This window comes from Salvelinus sp. IW2-2015, linkage group LG9, assembly GCF_002910315.2.
Source record: "Salvelinus sp. IW2-2015 linkage group LG9, ASM291031v2, whole genome shotgun sequence".
Taxonomy (NCBI): domain Eukaryota; kingdom Metazoa; phylum Chordata; class Actinopteri; order Salmoniformes; family Salmonidae; genus Salvelinus; species Salvelinus sp. IW2-2015.
This window is the reverse complement of record NC_036849.1, coordinates 16,141,609-16,168,958: the sequence shown is the minus strand read 5'-3', so window position 1 is coordinate 16,168,958 and position 27,350 is coordinate 16,141,609. Positions and strand designations below refer to the sequence as shown.

Here is a 27,350-nt window from a genome sequence, read left to right as displayed (position 1 = left end):
GGAATGCAAATTCTAACCGATTTTGGATGTTGAAATCGTGCTTCTTTAACTGTGTATTGTTGGCATCAAAGTCCTTAAATTTGTTGTGCTTATTCAGTAAAAAATCTGATTGGTTAGTCTCGTTTCAGACCCTGTGTGTTATGTTTTTTTTTTTTTTATGTGACCAGGAAATTATGGAAATAAACATGAATGATTTTACTGTTGCCTGGCCCCCATACTTGAATGTTACCTGAAAGTTAAGGAAAATGGAAGAGTAGGATGAAAGGAAAAAGTGGACAAATGTGTTTCGTTCGGTTGGTAGGCCACTACTTTTGTTGCTTTATTTTATGGGAAAGAGCAACATCTGTGAAAACACATTCAGGAGAGAGAGAGTCTTAGAGCGAAACAGTGCATCTTTCGTCTGGGTTGCTTTTCACTTGGCTTCAAAGGGATTAGCTTTATAACCAAATGTAACCAAACCCTATCTCGGTCCTCTGTTGATGTAGGTTACCAGTCATAAAAGCACTGTAGCTGTCTCATGTTTTAGGGAAAACTCCCCAAAATTATTTACACGCCTCAACTAATGGCAGTGGATTATATTGAATTACTATTGTTTCTGAAACTGAGCACTTACAGTATTGCAATCATAGTATACTATTGAGATGTTTAATCCAGACTGCCTGGTCCATGCTATCAGGGATCCTTGGGATGTTTCAACTCTGAAGTTACCTGATTGAAGTTGAATTTTTAAATGGTGGGTTTAGGGTAGTGACTTCCCAAGGATTCTGAATAGCATTTACCCTGCCTGGTGCTCACCTTTTTTCTTTCTTTTTTTCCAGATCCAGGCCCTCTATTTCACAAGAAGGTGTTGGTGTTGTCACTACAACCTCACAATTGTCCTAGTTAGTGTTCAATTAAAAAATTAACATCAACATCAGGTAGTTAGGCCAGTAACTATTTAAATAAACAAAAAATACTCTGTATCACGTTCATGTTTGCGTGCAGCGCAACGTTTGACGCGGTGGTTGGTCCTCGCTGACGCTGCTGTCAAATGGCAACTGCCAACGCTCAGAAGGAAACTCCTCCCTGTTGACAGCACGTTCCGTCCCCTTCTCAGCGCAATGGTTTCTTGGATAATCTCTAGACTTGTGGTGTAAGTAAAAAAAAATTATCACATTCTTCTTTCATAAAAATCCCACCTCGAGATAATGCTGTTTGCTGTAAATATGCGTTTTTCCGTGACACAAGATGCATGACAGCAGTGGCCGCTTTATAGCCCATTTAGGCTACGTCTTATTTCTGAGCAGAGACGGTGACTCCGGGGTTTGAGGCGAGACAGAATATTGTGCTCTGTTTATGACTTATTCCTTATTTAAATAAGGTATTTTTTGCCTTATTTGATTTAATAGTCATATCACATTTAAAGGGTCGGTGAATATTTTATTTAGCCTATTATGTATTTACATGCGTTTTCATTTAATTCCAGACAAAGAATTACGTGATTGCCCAAATGAAATATGTTTATTTATATTTATATATGTCTGCTCATGCAGAGCTATGCATGTTGAAAATGATCAAGCAACAATAATGCTGTAATCGATAGGGGATTTCATACAGTAAATTCAAATATAACTATATAATAAATATAATCAAATGTTTTTTTATAAAGCACAGAGCAGTGGTAAGCAGAGCTATTTTATTATACTTGATGTCCTTTATTTGGAAAACAAAGGGATGGGTCACCCCTCTCAGGTTACAATAAAAGTGTTGTATATATTTCTAAGACTTTATTGCCGCAAATGTTCTGAGTCATCCGAATATTTAAGCACGTTAATGTATGGAAGCAGAATTATAGGCTCCACTGGTCATTTCTATTGTGTTGTAATATGGCGAAATGATTAAACGTGTTCACAACATATAGACTTGGAGTTAGCCAAATCTCAAAATAGCACGTCAATTAAATTTAGGTTACAATATCATATTACATTGCTGTTTCAGACATGAGGCTCCAAGTATCTTCTGTCTGACTTGGCATTCAAAGCTCTATATAGACTATCCAACACATTTTATTTGTTGTTCTGAGGTCTTAAGCAGAAACACTGAATGCATTTTGTTTTGAGTGACCTTGTGTGTTTAACAACTGTATGGTTATACAGGACAAGCCAGTGTAGGCCTATGTAGGTCAGTAATTTGAGCAGGTCACACTCACAACTGTTGCCATACTGTTGCTTCAAGCCAAGGGGTCCCCCTGTCTGTTATAGTCATACACAGGTGTAGTCCTCATGTGGCCTTGTTTAGTAAGTTCGGATTTTAAATGTGCACCTTTTTCTGCTCACTCATTAGTTTTAATTGTTGTTGAAAATATGAGTGTCTTCATGTCAATTACACATTCAACAATATGAGCGGAATTGGAAAATAGTTGCGCACGTAAAACTCTGACTTGTCTAGCAGGGGCCTCTTTGATTGCAATGGGACTTTGGAGCAAAGGAAGTGCGCATGGGACTGTTCTCAGATTCTCCTAATTTCTTGGAATATGAGCCACTCCCTGTTAATATATTATTTGTTTATATAAACATTATGCATTCAATCAAATCTAAAACAGTTTTAACACAGTAAATTCGTCACAAACCCAATACCCATTACTGCGAAGTCAGAGGACATATAGCTTATACATCAAAGTTATACAAATAAAGAGTTGTTTGTTTTCTGGACAGTTTTTACCAGTGAGTTTTATTTGCTTTTAGCCCCATAAATGTGTGTGGATGTGCTGGACAAGCACTTATTGCATAAGCTAATTACATGTTTTGTGTTTTCCAGGCTTGTATTTGGCACACTATATCCTGCATACTCCTCATACAAAGCTGTCAAGTCAAAGGATGTGAAGGAATATGTGAGTATTAGCAACATTATGAAAAAAGTGACAATGAAACCATAGTCTGGGCTTATTATGGGCCAGTTTCACAGACCCAGCCAAATCGTGGACTGAATTACATGAACCAGGATTTATAAGAATTGAGTTTAATATTCCTGAACTATTATGTATCAAACTAACTGTGACAGTTATTTTGCTTTTAAAGGTGAAATGGATGATGTACTGGATCATATTTGCACTATTCACCACCATGGAAACCATCACGGATATATTTATCTGTTGGTAAGTTAATGCTGTATTATAAAATACCTGTTTTGTTTATGTATAGTATTATTTCACTTGTTTTCATATAATTAGTTATGAAGTCCAAAATATTGTTCTGCAATAGTACTGAGTCACATAACATTGTAATGGAGAGTAGATTTTTTGAATGCTCTGATTGCTATATTATTCTTCCCTTCACTGTAGGGTTCCTTTCTATTATGAGCTGAAGATTGCCTTTGTGGTATGGTTACTGTCTCCTTACACAAAGGGGTCCAGTGTTCTATACAGGAAGTTTGTTCACCCAACACTATCTTCAAAAGAGAAGGTGAGACCAGTGCATTAGTACTTTTTTCTTTGTTCTCTTGAAATGTTTTATAAGGTGTCTTCTATATTATATATGTTATAAATGCTCTGCTAATCATTTTAATGACAGACTTTGCTGTGATCAATTATCCGAAGGAGAGGTTGGATTGTCCTAGCTGGTCATGTTTTGGGTGGAGGTGCATAAGGAAACGGCATGGTTTTTCCTTCTGTTCTGTTCCTTTCCTTTTTACTTTATTTTGGGGTCAGGAAACACATCAGAGTTGAGTGGGGACCAACACTGGGACCCAGTGTCAGATGAAAATGAACAATAGCACTGATTCTAAAAGACAATCAACATGTCCACTCTTTATGTGTGAAGAAACGTGTGTTGCTAAAGAGCAATCTCAAGACAGATAGTGACCATGTTCATTACAAATAGTCACAACATGTATTGTTTACATACAGTACATCAAATCTGTGAGTGTGTTTTTCACATGGCCTGCCAATAAAAACACAATTAATATGTGTTTTTCTCTCTGTCCAGGATATTGATGACTATCTCTGCCAAGCAAAGGACAAAAGCTACGATACTCTGGTGACTTTTGGGAGGAAAGGTTTGAATGTAGCAGCCACAGCTGCAGTCCTGGCTGCGACAAAGGTAATGCTGACTATTTCCATTTCTGATGTGTCCTGGGGCAATGGTGGGGTGAAGTTATGTTTTTCTGTGTACATATATGTATAATTCATAGTGTTCATATATTTTGTCTCCCACCCCAGAGCCAAGGAGTACTGTCAGATAGACTACGAAGTTTCAGCATGCATGACTTGTCCGCCTACCAGTCCAACCCAACTGAGATGGACTCTGGATCTGTCCCCACTCAGTCTGCAGCTGGACAACAGAGGGCCAGGACCATGATGCGCAGCAAGTCAGAGAGTGGCTACACCAAGGGTGAGACTATACTGCCACATACACTTACATCACTAACCAGGATACAGACAGAATGAATGACACAGCCAGGTTCGGGATGAGATTATCCTATTGCACATCATTTTTCCATAAGACAATTTGATCACCTCTTAGATAACTACCAGGTAATAGCTAAGTAGCAATATGGTAACACTGAAAAGGGTATATACTGTACAACAGGCAATTTGTGTACACCTCTAGCATGTCTACTAGTACGGACTAATAGAGTAAATATTTACTAATACACATGCTAGAGGTGTACACATTGCCAATCATATCTAATTTGCCTTTAATTTGAAGCAGTGAGCAATACGATGCAGTAAGGTATTTAAGTTACTAACTAGGGAGTTAAACTGTAATCATTGTTTCCATATTATGGTATATTTGGCAAATAATGGTTTTACCACAGCACTAGTGAAAACAATGAGTAGAGTTTAACTCCATAGTTAGTAAATTAAATACCTTACTGCTTAGTATTGCTCATTGCTTCAAATGAAAGGCATTAGAAATGTTGACACTGCTGAAAACAGGTCTGTTTCCTCTGCTTAAACAAACATTATCATATGGCCTCTTTCCTGTTTAAGCCTGAAGATAATAGTTCTGTGCCCTGACTTTCCTTAGTCCCCCTAACCCCACATATCTATTCCTGTTTGTGATGCTCTCTGACTGCAGGTCAGTCTCCACATGGCTGACAGGCAGGCTCTGAACCAGTGGTATTCAAACCTTTACCAGAATTCCTGGGGACCCCATCCCAAATCTGACCACACAACATTAAAATCAGTCCATTTACATTTTCACATCAACAAATAACCTTCAATTCATTACATTTTCTCTCTTATCAAAATTAAGAGTACCAATAAATACATTTACTCACTGTAATGGTATTTTTCAAATGATTTTTCTCAACAACAACAAAATTATATTGTCCCATGAAAAAAATCTTCTTCTTTTTTTTGCAACCCCACTGCAATTCCCCCGAATATCAATGCTCTAGACCCAACTAAGAATGCTTCACGGTTAGCTTTTATCATTGAATGACCAGAGCCTGCTCTCTGGTGGCCATACTAGTTCAGTGTTCCATGTCTCATTATACAGTATGTGTTGTACAGTCCCAAAGTTTCTTTGAGATTCACTTTGTTTGGATTGATTAGTCTATTTTCCAAGAGGTTAATAATAGCCACAAGGTGAAAAAGAATGCTTTTGCACCATGGCTCTGTTAACATTTTTTGTTGTGGAGGACTGTAACTATTCCTGTAAGTGCCTGTACTGTGTGGATCATTAACTAATTTTCTAATTATGTTTGAAATACGTGTTTTGTTAACTTACCACACACTTATTGTACAATAATTACAACGTGATTATCTGTGTTTTCAGAACAACATGATATTAGCTGATAGGTCAACCAGCATCCTTCATATTGAAAGAGCTGGTTTATGAAAGGCTATTTTGGCCTTTTGCTTTCCATTTCCATGGCATATTGAATGATGAGATGGAAATCCAGTGTACTCAACATGATTCTGCAGAGACTAAATGAAGAGCCCTGTGAGAGAGGGAATCCCATATCTTTCAGCGTTATTCTAGTCCTTATTCCCCTGCCTGCACACATGGTCCTTTTGATGTCTGCTCCCGTGCTCTGTGTAGAGAACAACAACCACCCTACTCTGCCCCTTAGAACCTGAACTCATAACAACCTCTCTGGAGTGAAGCTACAGCACTTCAATAATTATAGTACAACATTTCACTGTTGCTTTCAGCGTACATTCGGATGTGTGTCTGTTAATTTTTCACCACCGTTGCTTCTCACGGTGCAGGGCAGGATTTGGACATGACTGAGTATGAGGTGTTGAGATTCGACCAGTGTGACACCAAGGAGCTGCTGTCCCACGCTATTACTCCCCCCAAACCCACACTCCCTCCTTCACCCTCCCTGACCCCCCAGCCCTCTCCACCTCCATCCCTTGCACCCCCAGCACCAGAGCAGACTGAGGACATGGGGGGGGACACATCAACAAGCACCCCACAGCTCAGGCTGATTAAGAGGAAGGCGCCTGAGGTACTCCTTTAAACTGGCTGGCCTACTGGCATGTGATTCTAACTTCCCCTGAACTGGACTGTGGTGACTAACACACTGGGTCCTCGTGGCACGGTACCATTGCAAAAATGAGGACGGAAGATCATTTTCTGGCTGAAATTAGTTGTACTGTTATGATACAAATTAGTTTCTAATATGCATTTGTATTTTTAGTGGACTGATAAGTGTACGAATTTATGTTGTTTTGCAGTATTGTTTCACTGCTGATGTGACTTTGCTGTTGAATGCAATGGAAGTATTAATTTGATTGCATGTATTGATTTCCCAATTTCCATAGAAAACAAGCTGGAACAGGCCTCTGAAAAGAACATTCCAGGATTGCTTTCTTTACCATGTGTCAACTCATATTTTCATAATGTACTGAGTGTTTATCTTGTGCCCAAACTGACAGTATAGATATACAGAGCATGCATATCAGACAGACAAGACAAACATTGTCAGACCACAAATCAGGAATAATGTGGCATTTATTGCTTTCAGAACCGTTATGGTTAATCATCTCTCTTTTTTCCCATCTGTCTTTCTAGCCTCCTCCTAGGGACATAAGACCTCTCACAAGATCCAGGATTGCCCAGCTGACTTCAAAGAGAGAAGCCATGTGATTTTGTGTGAACGCTCCCAAGACCGCTTTAGCTGCCTTAGCTGCAAGGATAAGAGGGTAAATAAGGAAATGTGGCTAAAAGCTAAATGCATAAAGCAGCCTTGTTTTAGAATAAGGAAACCAAAGTGACTTGTGACCCTCTATCTTAATATATATGACATCTGGCACATACTGTACTGTAAAGGAGACAGATGGTGGGTGCCATCAAGGTAGCACTCAAGAGTGGGCTCCATACCTTACAGACATTTGGATTGATTTGTCGGTCATTGAATATGTTTTTGTATGTAAAGTGTGTGTATTTATCATTAATAGTTTTTTTTATATACTATGTTTAGAGACAAATGCATGTATGTGTCTCTGGTCATTAGTGTCATAAAACAGAATGTATTGTTACTTACATCTTTTTGTGGCTACTTGGTCACTATTTGAGGTAGCATCAGTCATCAGGAGCGTAGCAGGGTGAAATACTCCGTAATGAAGGATATGGTTGTCCACTCACTCTCTTGGGTTTGTAGGGAGAGCTTTAACCTGGCAAATACAATCTGTACTGACAATTTAACAGGACACAGAATATTGAAATGAATTGTCCTGTCAGGTTAGTATAACTCCTCAAAGGTGGTATTTATTTATGAGATAAAATAGCAGTGGTAGGACTTCAAAAATGCTGATTATTATTAATCAACTGCAAGTAAGGGCTCTATTCAGTCTGTATCGCTGAAGCATTACAGATTGTGCGATAGAAATGTAAAGGTAATATCTGATTGAGCCGACATATGCAGCGTTTATCGTGAATAAAGTCTTCACTAACGCAGGAGCATTGCCTTTAAATTTAAATCACGCTGTAAAGCTGAACTTCCACGATACGGATTGAATAGAGCTCTTTACCTTTGCTTATAAAGCCTTAAATCATTCAAATAAAACATTGAGTACCTGGTACTACAGAAACAGTAATATCAGTACTTGTATTTCTTGCAATGAGCACTAAAAAACATAACTATGACTGTCATTGACTATTGGCACTATGCACTATGTTCAGAGTTACTGCAACTGTTCCAGTACCATGAAATGCCAAAAAAAAGTAAACATCAGAAATGTAAAAAAAAAAAAAAATCATTTTTAGTTCACTGATCACCATGTTATTTATTATTACCAAAAGTATTATTATTATATGGGATTAGTTAGTATTCAAATAAAGAAATTGATCTATGGGGTAGAAATGTTGACAATTGACTTTTCAATCTCATTATAACTTATCTGGCATTCAAGTCTGTCATTCAATTGTTTTGTAAAAGTTTGTGTTATTCATGTCTTATAGGCATCACTATACATTTGAGTTTTTTCCGGTTTAGCACACAAAACATACTTTGAAGTGTATAACTATTGTATAACAAAAGATAGCTAGTGGCGAGGGCTATATACTCGGGTCCTTCTCAGTCTAAAAACACTGTGCAATACTCTGCTTTCACTGAGCAATTGCAACTCACGCTTCTTACTCAAAACTCTACATTTCTCAATGTAGCCACAATTGTCGACCTGTCTTTTCCCAGCCATTACGAAGAGATGAATTTCTAATTATTCTCTAAGACCTGCCTGTTGCCTATATCTATGAGGGCATAGCAATTACACTATAGTTGGGCAGGTTCCTAACCTTTTGTAAATTACATGAATATCGGGAGTGTTTCTGCCAATGGTAGTAACAAAGGTGAGTGACATACTGTCTTTAACTGAACGTTTCTGCACTGTAGGTATGTGAATTCACTTAGATTGAAACCTCTTGGCTATTACACAATGCATCACTGAATCTGGGAATTATACTTGGGGTTTGGGCAGAATTAATTTTAGTTCACTGTTCTCAATACATAAATTAAGGCTTCTCAGGTATGTGTGTTCAGTTTACATCAAATTCAATCACTTTCTGGAAAAAAAAGATTTTGGTATATACTCGTTTGCACATGGAATTATCAGAAAGAAGTTCCTTCTAATTGGCAGAGTTTGTGGCACAATTTTTTAAATCCTTGTTGCAACTAGTAGTTTCAGTGTTGTGTTGGAATGTGATTCCCTTTTCGAATTAAAAAAATGGATACAAATAAAGTTAATCATGTTTTTGTTGCTATCTAGCAGCACACAGATCAATAAACAAAAGTCATCATATGAAAATTCTTTACTACAGAGCATTGGGTGAATTGGTTTAGTTTATATTTGCTTCATTGATTGCCTTGCCGATTTTACATTGATTCTGAAGTGCATAATATTTTTTTCAATATTCTTTTGAAGCACTTTGTGGCAAGGTCAGGAAAGTTATTCTCATGGACAAAATACATGTTTCCACAACCTTGAGTCAAATAAATTGCACGAGGAACATGTCTGACTGATGGCCTCAAAGTAAAAAGTACCTTCTGGCAGACCAGAATCTCCCATGATGCTCAAACCTTATTGTGAATTTCAGAAAAAAAGATGACAGGAATGATGAGCTAAAATGACATGTGCTTTCTGTTTCATCAGTGTTTCTGTTGGTGAATTGATAACAGCCAATAAATATGAGACAATGTGACACCATGGCTTATGTATTATATTTAAATGTAATACATTTCAATACATTTTTGCATTAATTTATTCAACAAGACAGTCATATTTCAATTTTATTCATCAATTGCCCAAATCTGCATTTCACTCTACATTGACCAAAATGCTGCTGTGAACAATGTTCTTGTGTACAATGACATTTGATTAATCAATTGCAAATGTACATACATCTCAGTGAGAAGGACAATTCAAGCCATTAGACTTTCAGGTTGACACGTTCATGATATTTCTTGTAGGGATCATTGACAAACCAGTTCCTCCTCTTCCAGAATTTTGTGGTCATTTTGTCCAAGAGCTTATTCTGTGTTTTGTTACAAAACACATGCTCCCTTAAACGCTTCTTTCTGGCAGGCAACTTCTTCCACAGTTTTTTCTTGTATCCAGCCTATTGAGAATCAGCAGTAAGTGTCAATTTGCAGACAGAGGAGAAACAGAGAGTCAACGCCACAACCTTTATGGTTTCAGAACCTAAGGAAAACAGAATGAGAGACTTATACATTACCTTGCGTCTAATCCACAGACCACAGTGCAGACGCATGAACCTCTTCACCACTGACCTCACAGATTTCCTCTTTCCTTTTTTCACACTGATGTACGTGAGGTTTCTGCTTGGTTGCTGGACCAGGTTGGGAATGAAAGGTGCAACCCTGCAAGAACCAAGCCCCACCCAAATTAGTAATACAATTGTTTAAAAAAAAATGTTTTCATGTCATTCAAACAAACAAAGCGTGGGGATATTACTCTCATCTTATTAATTTAATTGATTGATGCATATTTCAAAAACAATTGAAACAAAAGCTGTCTAGTTAGCTAAATTAATAGTAAAAAAAAAAAGCTAATCGCACTTGATGAATTGGATCAGCACAATATGACTTTTCTGAATCTGATGAGCAGTATGTATGCCTAGGTCTCACCGTTGCAGGATGCTCTGCTTGGGTGTCTGGAAGCCTTTGGCGGACAGAGAGGCCCATGCAGGAGTAGTGACCAGAGACCTCTGGACAGTTTGACGATTGATTATGGTGGAGAACCGACATATCTGCTGCCCCCTGGCAAACAGAGTCAACGGCCTCATCAAGCCTGTCCATGCAAAAATAAATAAAGTTCTAAAATTAGGTAAGCTATATCTTGTTCACAGCTGATAACGGTACATTCACTATCACCACACTAGTTACATAGCTAGTTACACAGCTAGCATCATGAGTATGTGCTGGCATTGGATAACTTAACCTTAGCCTGCGCTGCGCTAATCATAACCACGAATGTCGACTCGTTAGGCAAGAAATTAGCTAGGTATATAATCTACAGAAGCTATAGAATCTACACAAAACCTTGAATTCATCACAGGTAAAAGCTCAACAATGTAGCAACACATTACATACCAGGGACGTTCCTGGCCATGGTGGCTGCCATGTTTCTTGTAATGCCGCTGTGAAGCAGGCAATAATAACTAAGCACTTCCGGGTCACGGGTTTTTTGGAATCGTTCAGAATAAGAGTTCTAACCTGTATACTTTGTACTTTATTTGTATTTGTATTTATTAGGGATCCCCACAAGGCAGCAGCTAGTCTTCCAGGGGTCCAAACGCATTAAGGCACGTACATCACACATTAAACAAAATGTAAAACAGTACATCATATAACATTATTACACCACTACATATTTTACATTTACATTTAAGTCATTTAGCAGACGCTCTTATCCAGAGCGACTTACAAGTTGGTGCATTCACCTTATGATGTCCAGTGGAACAACCACTTTACAATAGTGCATCTAACTCTAAGGGGGGGGGGGGGGGGGGGGGGGGGGGGGTGGGGGGGGTTAGAAGGATTACTTTATCCTATCCTAGGTATTCCTTAAAGAGGTGGGGTTTCAGGTGTCTCCGGAAGGTGGTGATTGATTCCGCTGACCTGGCGTCGTGGGGGAGTTTGTTCCACCATTGGGGTGCCAGAGCAGCGAACAGTTTTGACTGGGCTGAGCGGGAGCTGTACTTCCTCAGAGGTAGGGAGGCGAGCAGGCCAGAGGTGGATGAACGCAGTGCCCTTGTTTGGGTGTAGGGCCTGATCAGAGCCTGAAGGTACGGAGGTGCCGTTCCCCTCACAGCTCCGTAGGCAAGCACCATGGTCTTGTAGCGGATGCGAGCTTCAACTGGAAGCCAGTGGAGAGAGCGGAGTATCTACAATACAAAATGTATAATACAACCATACAACAATATTACAATGTACGTGTGTGTAGAGTGCGTGTGCTAGCGTGTGTGCGTATGCGTGTGTGTCTCTTCACAGTCCCCGCTGTTCTATAAGGTGTATTTTATCCTTTTTTCCCCAATCTGATTCTACTGCTTGCATCAGTTATCTGATGTGGAATAGAGTTCCATGTAGTCATGGCTCTATGTAGTACTGTGCGCCTCCCATGGTCTGTTCTGGACTTTGGGACTGTGAAGAGACCTCTAGTGGCATGTCTTGTGGGGTATGCACAAGACATGCCACCAGACAGCTCGGTTCATTCAGCTTGTCAACACTTACAAAAACAAGTAGTGATGAAGTCAATCTCTCCTCCACTTTGAGGCATGAGAGATTGACATGCATATTATTAATGTTAGCTCTCCGTGTACATTTAAGGGCCAGCCGTGCTGCCCTGTTCTGAGCCAATTGTAATTTTCCTAAGTCCCTCTTTGTGGCACCTGACCACACAACTGAACAGTAGTCCAGGTGCGACAAAACAAAAGTATTCCTTGCCAACCATTCTGAAACTAACCGCAACTCAACTGTTAAGTGGTGCAGTTATTTCACACGCTGTAGTAGCTKATGTGTATAGTGTTGAGTTATCCCAATACATTGACACACTCGGTTTACTCAAAGCCAGTGGCATGTCATTAGTAAAGATTGAAAAGGGGGGCCTAGACAGCTGCCCTGGGGAATTCCTGATTCTACCTGGATTATGTTGAAGAGGCTTCCATTAAAGAACACCCTCTGTGTTCTGTTAGACAAGTAAGTCTTTATCCACAATATAGCAGGGGGTGTAAAGCCATAATAACACATACGTTTATCCAGCAGCAGGCTATGATGTATAAAGTCTAACAAAACAGCCCCCACAATCGTTATATCATACATTTCTCTCAGCCAATCATGAATAATTAGGGTGAAAATGATGGAAAATGTGCACAATTATTGATATATTTTATAATAGTTATAAAATAATGTAAAGTATTTCTATGAGATATGTGATTTATTTGTTTATTTAAAAACAATTCAAAGTAAAGCGGGAGTACATTCTACTCAGGAGCACTTCTACATAACAAATCCACAGAGTTTACACCCAGAGGACCCAGTCTGGTTTTATGAAGGGCAGACATGTAATAATATCCGACTAGTATTGGACTTGATAGACTACAGTGAGCACATTATTAGAAGATAGCTTTATTTTATTTGTAGTGTAATTTGTAGTGTAAAGTGTAATTAAGACACTTTATAATAATAGTAATAGCTCTGTTCAATTATCCCATGGAACCTCACAGAGAATAAATATTAGACGCATAATTAAACAAGGATGCCCAATTTCTCCTTTCTTATTTTTATTGGTMACACTTCATATCAATAAGGATAGCTTTAGGGCTAWTCAGATACAAGATAAAGTGATCAAATTTCACAATTGGCTGATGACACCACCATTTWWAAAAAAKATTATTGAAGTCAGGAAAGCTATTGAGTGTCTTAATGCCATCTCACATGTATCTCACATGGTTTATCTCTTAAATTAGGAAATGTGAATTATTTGAGTTTAAAAGATGTGACAAACTCAATATGTAATATCCCTGTAAAAGATGTTATCACATATCTTGGTATTAAAGATAGCAAAGATCAGAAAGAAAGGGCCAATTTAAATTTCTCTCCTGGTTATTAACTTCTTTTTGTTGTTTTTGTCGCACTGCTTTGCTTTATTTCGGCCAGGTCCCAGTTGTAAATGAGAACTTGTTCTCAACTGGCCTAATTGGTTAAATTAAATAAAGGTGAAAAAAATACAAATAAAAACATTAATGCCCCATATGATGGTGAATGCTGATACATCTGATTCATAACCTCTGAGTTTGAACAGATACATTTGGTTAATAAACTTGCATTATGGAAATAACTTCGGTCTGTATCCTGTTTTATAGGCTAGTAATTATATCATAACAGAATTTCACTTGAGAGTAGTGCATGGCTATGCTTTATTGCAGTCAGAGTCAGTGTTTTTCTTTAAAACATACAAATATAATTTTCTTTTAAATAGCATAGGTCAAAAACATTTCTATTGATGAACATAGATGTGATGCCTTTCAAACAGAAAATAAAAAAGATAACACATAATACCTCAGATCACCAAAAGTATTAATATGTATAATCAGCAAATAGATTATTTCTGTGACAGAGGGGAACATTTACTTAAAACAATCTTCAAAGCATAARTTAAACACCCATCGATGTACCATGACTGAGTGCATTTACAAACATCAACAAAAGTGATTTTCATAACACAAGGTCTTCACCAAGTCCTTATAGAGGCCCGCAAGCTCCATTTTCAACCCTCCTAAACCATCCAGTGTGTGCCTCTTTAAACCATTTACCTAATTAATCTAAAGGAATGCAAAGGTAAATTCAATTGACATTTTTTCTTATTTTGAACAAATGTAACGGGATCCACAATCACTAAAGCACAGAATACAGATGAAAAACACTTCTGCTTGTTAAAAATACACCTTGAAGATATAAATCGCAGGAAAGCTGGTGAGTTGTCAAAAATAGTCAAATGGACATTCGGTAAACCATGGCTAGGATTTGGTGTCTGCTTTCTCTTATGGTCCATTAGTCCACAACTGAGGCACATAGACTTCCCTTGATTCTGCTCTAAAAGCCAGACATTTCACCCCAATAATAGGACGTATCAGATGAGGCTGGGGACATGTTCACCAACCAGCATATACTGGCGCGGCATCACCTGGGATCCCGTAGTATTCACCTTGCGGCCTCTCTTTGGTTAACAGAAATTGTCGCGCGAGGGAACGCTCTCCATCTGTGTCTCGCATTCGACGCAACACCAGTAGGATGACAAAGAGTAGGGCCACCCCTCCTCCAATGACAAAATTTCTTGTATCTTGTATCAGGGCGGAGCTCATTAGAGTAATACTCAGCATGCTTTGCAATTGTTACATTTTACATATACATTTACATCCATGGTGGTCAGTCCCGTTTAAGATTAGGGAGGATGATTTCATTTTTTAATAATCATGGCCTTATTTCTATTACAGCATATTGGATGACTGTCTGTCCATCATCCAGCTCAATGTAACACTGATCGGTTTAGGCTACTACATGATWCACGAATACTCGACAACCAAGCCTACAAATGAATGTTTGTAACGTAGGTGCACAGGTCGAGAGACAAAAAGGAGTAGTGAAGCTGATGAACAGTTACACATTCAATACCACCATGCACAATCTTACCTGCATCTAGCAAATCTAGGATGTAATCATTAGTCCAAACAGTTGCAAAATGTTACGTTTTGCAACTAAAACGAGAGTTTCTATTGGACAAATTCAGGTAGGTCCATCCCYGTTTCATTCTGTTTGTTTCTGTTTAAAAAATGTTTTGCAACAGTTTTGGAGGAATAAATACACCCATGATCACCCGTACACACAGTTCACTTTTATAGCAGCCATACAAACAGCATCATCACATCTGCACGCTCTCCTCCTCTCTCATTTTCCCTTCGCTTGTGGACAACAGCTGTCTGTTACCAGGCAAAAAAAGCCAAACCATACCATAACCACTACACACAGCCTACATCATTGTCACCATATTAGCTTAAGTCATAGTCAACATACAGTAGCTACTAGAACTAACGCATTAGTAAGCCCACAATCCAATCCATGTGTACAATCACGCAGTACCGTATAGCAAGCAGTTTAGCAGTTACACCGCCAGGCCCAGGTGGCAATAAATTGTTTAAACCGAAAGCTTACCTTGACATGGAMGTGTTGGTTAGCCATAGCACCTAGCTAACATAAATATCATTCCTCTCTGTTTGAGTCAGGTTGTTGAGTAGGCTAAATTAGCTGCATTAGCTAGCATAAGTGAAACTGAAGAAAACAAAATCCAACCAAATATCTCTCTCTCGCTCTCTCTCTCTGCTGCTTCTCCTTAATTGTTTAAGAAATGTATTGGAAACTATTCAACTATTGTCTTTCTTTTTGAGTCAACTACTCACCACATTTTATGCACTGCAGTGCTAGCTAGATGTATCTTATGCTTTCAGTACTAGATTCATTCTCTGATCCTTTGATTGGGTGGACAACATGTCAGTTCATGCTGCAAGCGCTCTGATTAGGTTGGAGGATGTCATCCGGAAGTCATCAAAATTACTGTGTAAGTCTATGGAAGAGGGTGAGAACCATGAGCCTCCTAGGTATTGTATTGAACCAGAGGAGGATGGAAAATAGCTGTCCTCCAGCTACACAATAGTGCTACCCTACAGAGTGCTGTTGAGGCTACTGTAGACCTTCATTGCAAAACAGTGTGTTTAAATAAGTTATTTGGTGATGTAAATGTATTTAGTATAGTTTTATCTAAAAATAATCACTTTTTAAATGTTTCACTATGTTTATTTTTATGAAATTCACTGAGTAGGATAGTCCTCCCCTTCCTCCTCTGAGGATCCTTCACTGATTTATATGTAGTTAATTTAGCAGACGCTCTTATCACACCATAGTGCAATCAGACTTTTGATACCAATGTAGGGTGAAAAAATTGTGAACTGCTATAAAGAAATTGTAAAGAAAATGATTTTGTATTTTGAAAATACAAATGACGGCTTTCGAAAGTATCTTGTTACAAAATAAATTGGAGTGTAGTTCAGCCCAGTGCAATACAATATACAAAATACTCAGAAGTAATTCAAATAAGTACTGTATTTCAAATGCATGTAACAGAAATACTGCTCTCTAAACTATGGTAGATAAACAACAACATATTACAGTCATAGCAAGTAAAACGTTTCTGTAACCTTTACTGTGATTGTTGTTGCTGTTCCGGCCGGCTATTTGCAAATGTAATTTCTGTATTTTAAAATACAAAATACATGTATTTTATTAAATACATTTCAAAATACAAGTATGTTGTATTTTTATTTTTTTGTAATTGTTTTTTGTCATTTTTGTCTGTCCCTGGGTCTGGAGTGGAGGGAGTGGGCAATCCCAATGATGGCTAATCGCCATGGTGCTGTGAGGGAGATTTATGCATGGCTGTACTGAAGAGAGAGAGAGAGTCTGGCTTGCCAATCGGAATGAGAAATGGAGAGGAGGGACCAATCACTTATGGGAGAGTTAATGGGGAGGAATGTTGGTGCTGACATTCAGAGGGCACCTCTGTCCCTCGTACACGGGTCTGGCTCCCTGAGACATACCATCTGCCTCTTGGAATGGAAAGCAGGAGCAAAGTTGTAACTCAGGTCTCTAGGTTAGTTGAGGTGAATGCAATTTACAAGGAAGCCTTGTTGAAGTCAGATACATTTGATTCTCTTTATCTGATTAAGTAAAAAAATAAGCATAGGGGTGACTGAGGTAAATTCAATCAATCAATCAATCAATTTTATTTTATATAGCCCTTCGTACATCAGCTAATATCTCGAAGTGCTGTACAGACACCCAGCCTAAAACCCCAAACAGCTAGTAATGCAGGTGTAGAAGCACGGTGGNTTAAACACCCATCGATGTACCATGACTGAGTGCATTTACAAACATCAACAAAAGTGATTTTCATAACACAAGGTCTTCACCAAGTCCTTATAGAGGCCCGCAAGCTCCATTTTCAACCCTCCTAAACCATCCAGTGTGTGCCTCTTTAAACCATTTACCTAATTAATCTAAAGGAATGCAAAGGTAAATTCAATTGACATTTTTTCTTATTTTGAACAAATGTAACGGGATCCACAATCACTAAAGCACAGAATACAGATGAAAAACACTTCTGCTTGTTAAAAATACACCTTGAAGATATAAATCGCAGGAAAGCTGGTGAGTTGTCAAAAATAGTCAAATGGACATTCGGTAAACCATGGCTAGGATTTGGTGTCTGCTTTCTCTTATGGTCCATTAGTCCACAACTGAGGCACATAGACTTCCCTTGATTCTGCTCTAAAAGCCAGACATTTCACCCCAATAATAGGACGTATCAGATGAGGCTGGGGACATGTTCACCAACCAGCATATACTGGCGCGGCATCACCTGGGATCCCGTAGTATTCACCTTGCGGCCTCTCTTTGGTTAACAGAAATTGTCGCGCGAGGGAACGCTCTCCATCTGTGTCTCGCATTCGACGCAACACCAGTAGGATGACAAAGAGTAGGGCCACTGGACCAGAGAAAAGAGAGAAACAACACATCATTAGTGTATGCAAAAATACTAAAAGGTCACTTACTACTACTCGATTACTTCAGCATGATTTATATATTTCACCTAGTTTTTTTCTACAGGATGTGGCCTCGAGATCAAATGACCTATAAGCATAATTAAATAATATTTGGATATTTGTAGTGCCGAGAAAGTGCATATAACTAGTGTAATTGGAAGAAATAAACAAGGTTAATGTCAATGAACAACTTTTCTTGATTAATTAAAGGGTCACTAAAACCCCAAGTAAATATGGGAATTTCATTATGACAGCTTGACAAGGGGTTTCAACATCTAACTGGTAGCCTAAAGTTCAAACCACTTTCCTCCCACTACACCAAAATGTTAATGTGTCTTCAGACATACCCCCTCCTCCAATGACAAGTAGAGCAATGGTGATAGGGGCCAGCTCGCAGTCCTCCCCTGCCTTGCGGAAGAAGGTCTCCATGCAGTAACCTGGAGCAGTGCTGCCTTCAGGACAGAAGGCAACGCCAGGGCACAGGATGGGGTTCACGTCTGGACTCTGTGGGACAGGTGACATGAGCCCTGGTCATTAAAGTTGGTCAGGAAATCCCGTGGGGATATTTTCAGTATTAGAGGTGTTTACAGGGAATAAGAGCTGTGGTACTGACTGGGCAGTAGTGGTTTTCGGGGCAGAGGTTACAGGTCTCCTGGCCCCAGTGGATCTGGAAGAAGCCGCTGCTGCAGATTTGACACATACTCTGACGGGGACCCTTGTGCAGGCCTGTCCAAAACCAATCATCCATTTAAAACTGTCTGAGTCTGCTATTACGGTGTACTACCTTCACAAATTAGAACACGCATGCCTTCATTTAGTGTGTTTATAGATGTAATCCATTTAGTGCCAGATAACCCTTCTGTAAATAGAGCTACTTCAGTCATAGACTATACAGACATAGTTGAAGATTTACTTGATATTAGATTGAATGGAACATTCTCAGCTACAATTTTAATATTTTAACACACTGAATAGCACAGTTTATATTTTTGGCTGGCACTGGCAGTTACCTGGACGACAAGGTGTGCACTCCTTGGCAGCAGCCTGGAGGGACTCTGTACCAGCAGGACAGATCTGACACAGAGCACAACTGGAGGCGCTGTGGGAGTGACAGCCACAAGGTTGCAATGAATAGGGAAGAACTTATTTAGAAATACTGTTTTATACTGCTGGCTATCACCACCCGTGTCTGATCACTGAACTATTACAATAATAATATATTCAATGCCCACTAATAAACCTATGAGTCTGTCAGTCTGTGTGTCCGTAGGTGTTTTGGGAAGTAAGATTTGTAGCATGAGAGGGGAGCATGTGATGTTAGATCTGCAGACAAGCAACAGTTTGTGTGGATTATCAAGAGTTCATGCAGATCCCGCTGCAGTGCATACCACATTAGTTTAGGGACCACAGATCTAAGGTGACCATGAAGGGCAACTTACTTGCAGAATGTTCCTCGTTGACATGGACTGCACAATGTGGCATTTTGTTGAGACGTATAGAAACCTGAAAATAACACATTCCATTTTTTTTTAAACACAGGAAATTAAATATTTCTAAAGTCTTGGATTGTTTAAATGTGCAACAAATAATTGAAGCCCAGCTCTTATACAGTAGAGCTGATTGTTTTCATCAGTTGTTACACATTTTATATTCACTCCAAAAAATAAAATTCACAACACTATAATCACTGTAATAGTAACAAGTAAGTAATTATTGCAATGCTTATACAACCAAAACAGAACAAATATTGATATAAATACCTGGAGAACAACTTTGGCAGGAGTCAGAGCCTGTGTTGTTGCTGTAGGAGCCTGCGGGGCAGGACTGACACACAGGGCTGCCGGTGAAACTGCAAGAGAAGAGGAAGAGGATCAATGCAACAGTGGTCTACAGAATGTTTGTGAATCAGCTATGCCCTCAGTCGACAGACTTACTTGGTGTAAAAACCCTGGCTGCAGGGCAGACATCGCTGTTGTCCAGCCAGACTCTGAAAGAACCCTCTGGAACATGGGAGGCAAGCCCCAGTGAACAGACACAACCCTGGCTCATGGCAGCAGGAACACAGGAGGGTGTCTGGGGGATGGATCAGAAGTCTATTATTGAACAGGCTGTGCTGTTTACAAGATTTACCATCTTAATTTTACAGTTTAGCCAAATTATCTTTCACGTACTCTGTAGAGGCCACAGGCCAGACAAATGGCAGTAGTCAAATAATACAGCAAAGCTGTCCACTTAGCATACCATAAGACCAAACATCCTTGGTGTTAAAAATAGATGTCACATGGGTAAAAACTACATTACAGTGCTGCATCAATTGGCTGTGGTGTGTTTCTACCTAATTTATAGGTTGTGGTGATAAATATAACTGAGTCTACACAGGAAAATTATTGAAATGTTGTAGCTTACAAAAAGAGCACTTCTCGAAGCAGTGAGCTAACATTTTGTTCTCTACTACAGCAAAACACAGAGTGACAATAAAAAGCTTTTGAGGAGGTTTATTTAATTCTCAGTCTCCCTCTCTCTGCCAGACTCACCGTTGTCGGAGTAGGACCCTGGGACACAGGCCTCACAGAGGGCAGAGCAGCCTGGGGACGTGGTGCTGAGGATCATATGGGAGGTTGCTGTCTCTTTCTCATTGAATGTAGGGGTCTCACTGACTGTAGGGGTCTCACTGAATGTGGTTGTTTCTGTCACATTCTCAATGAATGTGGTGTTCATCACAGAAAGAGCGAACATCGGAGCTGTCGTCTGGCTCACCACCACACCTGTTATAACAAGACAGACTTTCAGAGAAATAGTTCTAGAAACAGGAGAAAATTAAACATTCCCAGCCTCTCTCGAAGTAGCAATGTGGTAGATAGGCAAATGCTACAGTGGAATTTTTTTTAATTTCACCTTTATTTAACCTGGTAGGCCAGTTGAGAACAAGTTCTCATTTACAACTGTGACCTGGCCAAGATAAAGCAATGCAGTGCTACAAAAAACAACACAGTTACACATGGAATAAACAAAAGTACAGTCAATAACACAATAGAACAATCTATATACAATGTGTGCAAATGGAGTAAGGAGGTAAGGCAATAAATAGGCCAAGAGTAGCAAAGTAATTACAATTTAGCAAATTAACACTGGAGTGATAGATGTGCAGATGATGATGTGCAAGTAGAAATACTGGTGTGCAAAAGAGCAAGAAAGTAAATAAAAACAATATGGGGATGAGGTAGGTAGTTGGATGGGCTATTTACAGATGGGCTGTGTACAGCTGCAGCAGTCGGTAAGCTGCCTGAGATAGCTGATGTTTAAAGTTAGTGAGGGAGAGAAGTCTCCAACTTCAGCGATTTTTGTAATTCGTTCCAGTCATTGGGAGCAGAGAACTGGAAGGAAATGCAGCAAAATGAGGTGTTTGCTTTGGGGATGACCAGTGAGATATACCTTCTGGAGGCCGTGCTACGGGTGGGTGTTGTTATGGTGACCAATGAGCTGAGATAAGGCAGAGTTTTACCTAGCAAAGACTTATAGATGACCTGGAGCCAGTAGGTCTGGCGACGTATATGTAGCGAAGGCCAGCCGACGAGAGCATACAGGTCGCAGTGGTGGGTGTATGGGGCTTTGGTGACAAAACGGCTGGCACTGTGATAGACTGCATCCAGTTTGCTGAGTAGAGTGTTGGAGGCTATTTTGTAAATGACATCGCCGAAGTCGAGCATCGGTAGGATAGTCAGTTTTACGAGGGTATGTTTGGCAGCGTGAGTGAAGGAGGCTTTGTTGTGAAATAGGAAGCCGATTCTAGATTTAATTTTGGATTGGAGATGCTTAATATAAGTCTGGAAAGAGAGTTTACAGTCTAGCCAGACACCTAGGTATTTGTAGTTGTCCACATATTCTAAGTCAGAACCGTCCAGAGTAGCGATGCGGGCGATCGGTTGTAGAGCATGCATTTACTTTTACTAGCGTTTAAGAGCAGTTGGAGGCCACGGAAGGAGTGTTGTATGGCATTGAAGCTCGTCTGGAGGTTTGTTAACACAGTGTCCAAAGAAGGGCCAGATGTATACAGAATGGTGTCGTCTGCGTAGAGGTGGATCAAGGAATCACCCGCAGCAAGAGCAACATCATTGATATATACAGAGAAAAGAGAATTGAACCTTGTGGTACCCCCATAGAGACTGCCAGAGGTCCTGACAACAGGCCCTCCAATTTAACACACTGAACTCTGTCTGAGAAGTAGTTGAGGAACCAGGAGAGGCAGTCATTTGAGAAACCAAGGCTGTTGAGTCTGCCGATAAGAATACGGTGATTGACAAGAGTCGAAAGCCTTGGCCAGGTCGATGAAGATGGCTGCACAGTACTGTCTTTTATCGATGGCGGTTATGATATCGTTTAGTACCTTGAGCGTGGCTGAAGTGCACCCGTGACCAGCTCGGAAACCGGATTGCACAGCGGAGAAGATACGGTGGGATTCAAAATGTTCAGTGATCTGTTTTTTAACTTGGCTTTCAAAGACTTTAGATAGGCAGGACAGGATGGATATAGGTCTTTAACAGTTTGGGTCTAGTGTGTCACCCCTTTTGAAGAGGGGTATGACCGCGGCAGCTTTCCAATCTTTAGGAATCTCGGACGATACGAAAGAGAGGTTGAACAGACTAGTAATAGAGGTTGAAACAATGGCGGCGGATCATTTTAGAAAGAGAGGATCCAGATTGTCTAGCCCAGCTTATTTGTACGGGTCCAGGTTCTGCTATCTGGATTTGGGTGAAGGAGAAGCTGGGGAGGCTTGGGCAAGTCACTGCGGGGAGTGTGGAGCTGTTGGCCGGGGTAGGGGTAGCCAGGAGGAAAGCATGGCCAGCCGTGGAGAAATGCTTATTGAAATTCTCGATTATCGTGGATTTATCGGTGGTGACAGTGTTTCCTATCCTCAGTGCAGTGGGCAGCTGGGAGGAGGTGCTCTTATTCTCCATGGACTTTAGTGTCCCAGACATTGTTGGAGTTAGAGCTATAGGATGCAAATTTCTGTTTGAAAAAGCTAGCCTTTGCTTTCCTAACTGACTGTGTGTATTGGTTCCTGACTTCCCTGAAATAGAGCACATGACCTGGGAAGCTAGATATTCAGAAACCATATAGGCTAATGGGTCAAAACACTGATTAGTATGGTTCAGAAGACCAAAAGTTCATCGGAGATTGGTATTTGATGGCGTAACCCATTGCAGACGTCATGTGACACCTAACCTTCCCCCCACTACAATCAGATTATCTTTCAGTAGACATCCACAGATTTCAACCCTTAGTGTTTGAGGAAAATCCATCAGTAATAGGCCTTTGTGGCACATTTTCCAAAGAGGAGAATTAATTAAAAGCCTTGTTCCTGATCAAAGAATGGCAAAAAGTTCCAGCATGAAAGATTGTAGATGTCTACTTGCTCATTCCTCTGATATCTTACAACGATGTTGCCATTCTGAATCACACCCACCTGATCTATTTCACAATGAGGTAGCCAACGTTTCACAAAAAGTATTTAAAAGTAATTCTCTTTAGGATATGTAGCTATTTGTGGAGTGTGTAATGTGCCATTATTAAACACCTTTAACACAAGATATCATGGTGTCTGACATACAGTGAGTTGGGGAAACAGAAGAGAGCAGCAGCACACAGAGACCTTATTGTGGCAGTAATCACATTAGCAGTGAGCTGAGCTGCTTTACTGAGAAAAAGACACCCTCTTCAAGAAATGCAATTATTCAAAAACAGGTCATGAGATTTCACCTGGTTTATACTCCAAAATGCTCAGAGTTGGCCAGGGCCCTCTGTTTATACTGTACAGTATATTCTATTGAGTTTAGATTACCAGAGCAAGGGGAACTGCTTGGGTAATGTGTGTTAATTGTACACTACAATGATCTGCAGGGCTTGATGAATAGGTCCTAAAGGCCAACAAATGTCACCTCACAATAACAGTTGAATGTTGATTAACATGAACTTTTATAGCTGCACTTACGCAACATTGTTGCAAAGCAGTGTGTAATGTTAATGTTGCAGTCAGTCATTTAAGAACGTTTTGAATCAGAGAATAAACCAAGGTATACCACGGTTTGTAAAACTTTTAAAATCAAATCAGAATTGTGAATGATAAATTGAATGGCGTGCCTAAGAAAAAGTCTAGCCAAAGTTCAAACAGAAAAAGATCTACACAGTTGAACTAGTGGGTGAGTACCTCAAACAATACCATGTAGAATTGTCTTCAGTGACAGGTTGCTAAAAAGCAGTCAGTGTTGTATGCTATGGGTGTATTCATTACGCCAATTCTGTTGCAAAACGTTTCTTAAACTGAAACAAACGAAACGGGGAGGGACCTACCTGAATCTGTCCAATAGAAACTCACGTTTCGTAACTGTTTGTACTAACGATTACGCCCCAGTTGACTAGCCAAGACAACAAACAAACCAACAACCTTACCTAGCAGACAAGCGGCAGCTATCGCAGTCAAAACTCCCCAACATTCCATACTCCAGATATTATCGTCAAAGTCACAAAAAAGTTTTATAGAATTTCATCACTGACGGTTGTCTTTCTTTTAGTGAAGTCCACCGTGAGTTGCTAGTTTCTGGTTGTTTGTCGGGCTCATCAATGTCATATGACAAAATACAGATCATGTGATTTTACTTAGAAGTTTTGGCAGATATCTGTATATTGACGAGATGCTCATGTCTCCGCCCTAACAATGGGAGTCGTCCCAAAGACAGGCGACAAATTTAGGTCCAAAATAAATCCATTGAAACGCTTTGGGTTTATTTTGAACAGATAAAGCTAAATTTGGGGAGAGTGAAATCTCTCGCTTTGCCTCTTCCTCTCTGGTTTCGATAACGTCAAAGCGCAGCCGCAGAATAAAATCATGCAGACAATCTGGTGTTAAATTAATGAATTAAATCAATAAATTATTATATATAATTTATTTTCTAGGGGCCAAAGTGTATTACAGTGAAACTGTACTTCCTGAATTCGACTTTTCCACACCCCATTCTCTTTTCAATGTGTGTATCAATTTCTAAATGGGTCACATGAAAGTGATGTCGTCTATGCTCTAAAACCAGACATACCACACATTTAAATTAACAAAACCATTTAAAATAAACAGTTCTATGACAACGTTGTACACCACCAACAATATACTTTCATAATGTGCAGCAGGGTTGGGTAAATTACTTTCTAAATGTAATCTGTTACTAGTTACCTGTCCCAAATTGTGATCAGTAACATAACTTTTGGATTACCCAAACTCAGTAACGTAATCTTATTACATTCAGTTACTTTTAGATTACTTTCCCCTTAAGGGGGGTTAGAAGAAGACAAACATGTATTTTACCAATTTAAAAACATCTGTTGCAGGATATATCAATGTTAAAGTTTACATATGGATGTTCAATTTTACTTTATGGGTTGGTTATGTAGACTTCTTCTAACCCCTCGCTTTCTACTACATATAATAATTAAATTAAATTATATTTACATTAACATATATAATTTCTAAGTCCAAAAATGGATGTAGCAACTACAGATTGACCCTTTAAGTCTATCAAAAGTGTGTGAGTTTGAGCATGTCCCCATTAGAGTTTTATTCCATAGACTGGGATCCGCACTATGCAGCTTTTGCAAGAGTGTATTTTTTACTGGCTGTACACTGGTTTCAAAAACAATGATTGATAGGCAGCTTAAACTTCTTGAATTCAAACACATTCCCATTTGTGCAAATTTAAGATATAAAGGAAAATACCATTAAATAATAAATAAACAAACAAAGAACATGTAACCAAACCTTTAAAGCAAGTCTCCTGAAAAAAAATCTAAAAATTGGAATACCGTGTAAGAGCCTCTAGCCCAGCCTCAAGCCCTAATCAATATGCCTTAACCAACCATGTTGTTCCACCTCCCACATATGCGATGACATTACCTGGTTTAAACGTCTCTAGAGACAAAATCTCTCTCATCATTACTCAATGCCTAGGTTTACCTCCAATGCACTCTCTTCCTACCATACCTTTGTCTGTACATTATGCCTTGAATCTATGCTATCGTGCCCAGAAACCTGCTCCTTTTACTCTCTGTTCCGAACGTCCTAGACGACCAGTTCTTATAGCCTTTAGCCATACCCTTATCCTACTCCTCCTCTGTTCCTCTGGTGATGTAGAGGTTAATCCAGGCCCTGCAGTGCCTAGCTCCACTCCCACTCCCCAAGCGCTCTCTTTTGATGACTTCTGTAACCGTAAAAGCCTTGGTTTCATGCATGTTAACATTAGAAGCATACTCCCTAAGTTTGCTTTATTCACTGCTTTAGCACACTCTGCCAACCCGGATGTCTTAGCCGTGTCTGAATCCTGGCTTAGGAAAACCACCAAAAACCCTGAAATTTCCATCCCTAACTATAACATATTCCTACAAGATAGAACTGCCAAAGGGGGCGGTGTTGCAATCTACTGCAGAGATAGCCTGCAGAGTTCTGTCTTACTATCCAGGTCTGTACTCAAACAATTCGAGCTTCTACTTTTAAAAATCCATCTTTCCAGAAACAAGTCTCTCACCGTTGCCACTTGCTATAGACCACCCTCTGCCCCCAGCTGTGCCCTGGACACCAAATGTGAATTGATTGCCCCCCATCTATCCTCAGAGCTTGTGCTGCTAGGTGATCTAAACTGTGACATGCTTAACACCCCGGCCATCCTACAATCTAAGCTTGATGCCCTCAATCTCACACAAATTATCAATGAGCCCACCAGGTACAACCCCAAATCCGTAAACACAGGCACCCTCATATATATCATCCTAAACAACTTGCCCTCCAAATACACCTCTGCTGTTTTCAACCAAGATCTCAACGATCACTGCCTCCTTGCCTGCATCCGTAATGGGTCTGTGGTCAAACGACCACCCCTCATCACTGTCAAACGCTCCCTAAAACACTTCAGCGAACAGGCCTTTCTAATCGACCTGGCCCAGGTATCCTGGAAGGATATTGACCTGATCCCGTCAGTAGAGGATGCTTGGTTATTCTTTAAAAGTGCCTTCCCCACCATCTTAAATAAGCATTCCCTATTCAAAAAATGTAGAACCAGGAACAGATATAGCCCTTGGTTCTCTCCAGACCTGACTCCCTTGACCAGCACAAAAACAGCTTGTGACATTCTGCATTAGCATCGAACAGTCCCCGTGACATGCAACCTTTCAGGGAAGTCAGGAGAAAATATACACAGGCAGTTAGGAAAG

The 27,350-nt window shown here is 39.8% G+C and overlaps 3 protein-coding genes across 4 annotated transcripts; 1 reads left to right on the top strand and 2 right to left on the bottom strand.

Annotated features, from left to right (window-relative positions):
- Window positions 1-1,006: 1,006 nt before the first annotated feature.
- On the top strand, window positions 1,007-7,179 carry reep1 (receptor accessory protein 1). Its single transcript, XM_023994459.2, has 8 exons — window positions 1,007-1,132; window positions 2,797-2,869; window positions 3,057-3,133; window positions 3,320-3,440; window positions 3,963-4,076; window positions 4,196-4,367; window positions 6,197-6,438; window positions 7,005-7,179. Exons 1-8 carry the CDS (start codon window positions 1,101-1,103, stop codon window positions 7,077-7,079), a joined length of 906 nt encoding a protein of 301 aa, XP_023850227.1. The 5' UTR covers window positions 1,007-1,100; the 3' UTR covers window positions 7,080-7,179.
- Window positions 7,180-9,626: 2,447 nt separating this feature from the next.
- Window positions 9,627-11,116, bottom strand: mrpl35 (mitochondrial ribosomal protein L35). Its single transcript, XM_023994463.2, has 4 exons — window positions 11,041-11,116; window positions 10,576-10,738; window positions 10,164-10,308; window positions 9,627-10,046 (listed from the first exon to the last, which is right to left on the bottom strand). The coding sequence occupies exons 1-4, from the start codon at window positions 11,069-11,071 to the stop codon at window positions 9,858-9,860; spliced, it is 528 nt and encodes a 175-aa protein (XP_023850231.1). The 5' UTR covers window positions 11,072-11,116; the 3' UTR covers window positions 9,627-9,857.
- Window positions 11,117-17,396: 6,280 nt separating this feature from the next.
- On the bottom strand, window positions 17,397-25,994 carry LOC111968679 (proprotein convertase subtilisin/kexin type 5-like). Of its 2 annotated transcripts, none has more exons than XM_023994458.2 (9): window positions 25,906-25,994; window positions 20,636-20,866; window positions 20,036-20,174; window positions 19,862-19,950; window positions 19,541-19,604; window positions 19,112-19,200; window positions 18,715-18,827; window positions 18,449-18,605; window positions 17,397-18,043 (listed from the first exon to the last, which is right to left on the bottom strand). In XM_023994458.2, exons 2-9 carry the CDS (start codon window positions 20,835-20,837, stop codon window positions 17,886-17,888), a joined length of 1,011 nt encoding a protein of 336 aa, XP_023850226.1. In that variant the 5' UTR covers window positions 20,838-20,866; window positions 25,906-25,994; the 3' UTR covers window positions 17,397-17,885. The 2 variants fall into 2 exon arrangements, with proteins under 2 accessions (XP_023850226.1, XP_023850224.1); XM_023994456.2 differs by lacking the exon at window positions 25,906-25,994 and adding an exon at window positions 24,549-24,932.
- Between the last annotated feature and the right edge of the window lie 1,356 nt (window positions 25,995-27,350).

What these genes read in the sequence shown, in the direction of transcription:
- reep1 (XM_023994459.2), top strand. Translation starts at nt 1,101, where the DNA reads ATGGTTTCTTGGATAATCTCTAGACTTGTGGT. An exon ending in CAAAGGATGTGAAGGAATAT is followed by an intron (nt 2,870 to 3,056) that starts GTGAGTATTAGC and finishes TTGCTTTTAAAG; the next exon opens with GTGAAATGGATGATGTACTG. An exon ending in CACTATCTTCAAAAGAGAAG is followed by an intron (nt 3,441 to 3,962) that starts GTGAGACCAGTG and finishes CTCTCTGTCCAG; the next exon opens with GATATTGATGACTATCTCTG.
- mrpl35 (XM_023994463.2), bottom strand. Translation starts at nt 11,071, where the DNA reads ATGGCAGCCACCATGGCCAGGAACGTCCCTG. An exon ending in CATGGCCAGGAACGTCCCTG is followed by an intron (nt 10,739 to 11,040) that starts GTATGTAATGTG and finishes TTGCATGGACAG; the next exon opens with GCTTGATGAGGCCGTTGACT. An exon ending in GTCTGTGGATTAGACGCAAG is followed by an intron (nt 10,047 to 10,163) that starts GTAATGTATAAG and finishes GATTCTCAATAG; the next exon opens with GCTGGATACAAGAAAAAACT.
- LOC111968679 (XM_023994456.2), bottom strand. Translation starts at nt 24,597, where the DNA reads ATGGAATGTTGGGGAGTTTTGACTGCGATAGCTGCCGCTTGTCTGCTA. An exon ending in AGCTGCCGCTTGTCTGCTAG is followed by an intron (nt 20,867 to 24,548) that starts GTAAGGTTGTTG and finishes TTGTTATAACAG; the next exon opens with GTGTGGTGGTGAGCCAGACG. An exon ending in AGGGTCCTACTCCGACAACG is followed by an intron (nt 20,175 to 20,635) that starts GTGAGTCTGGCA and finishes TCCATCCCCCAG; the next exon opens with ACACCCTCCTGTGTTCCTGC.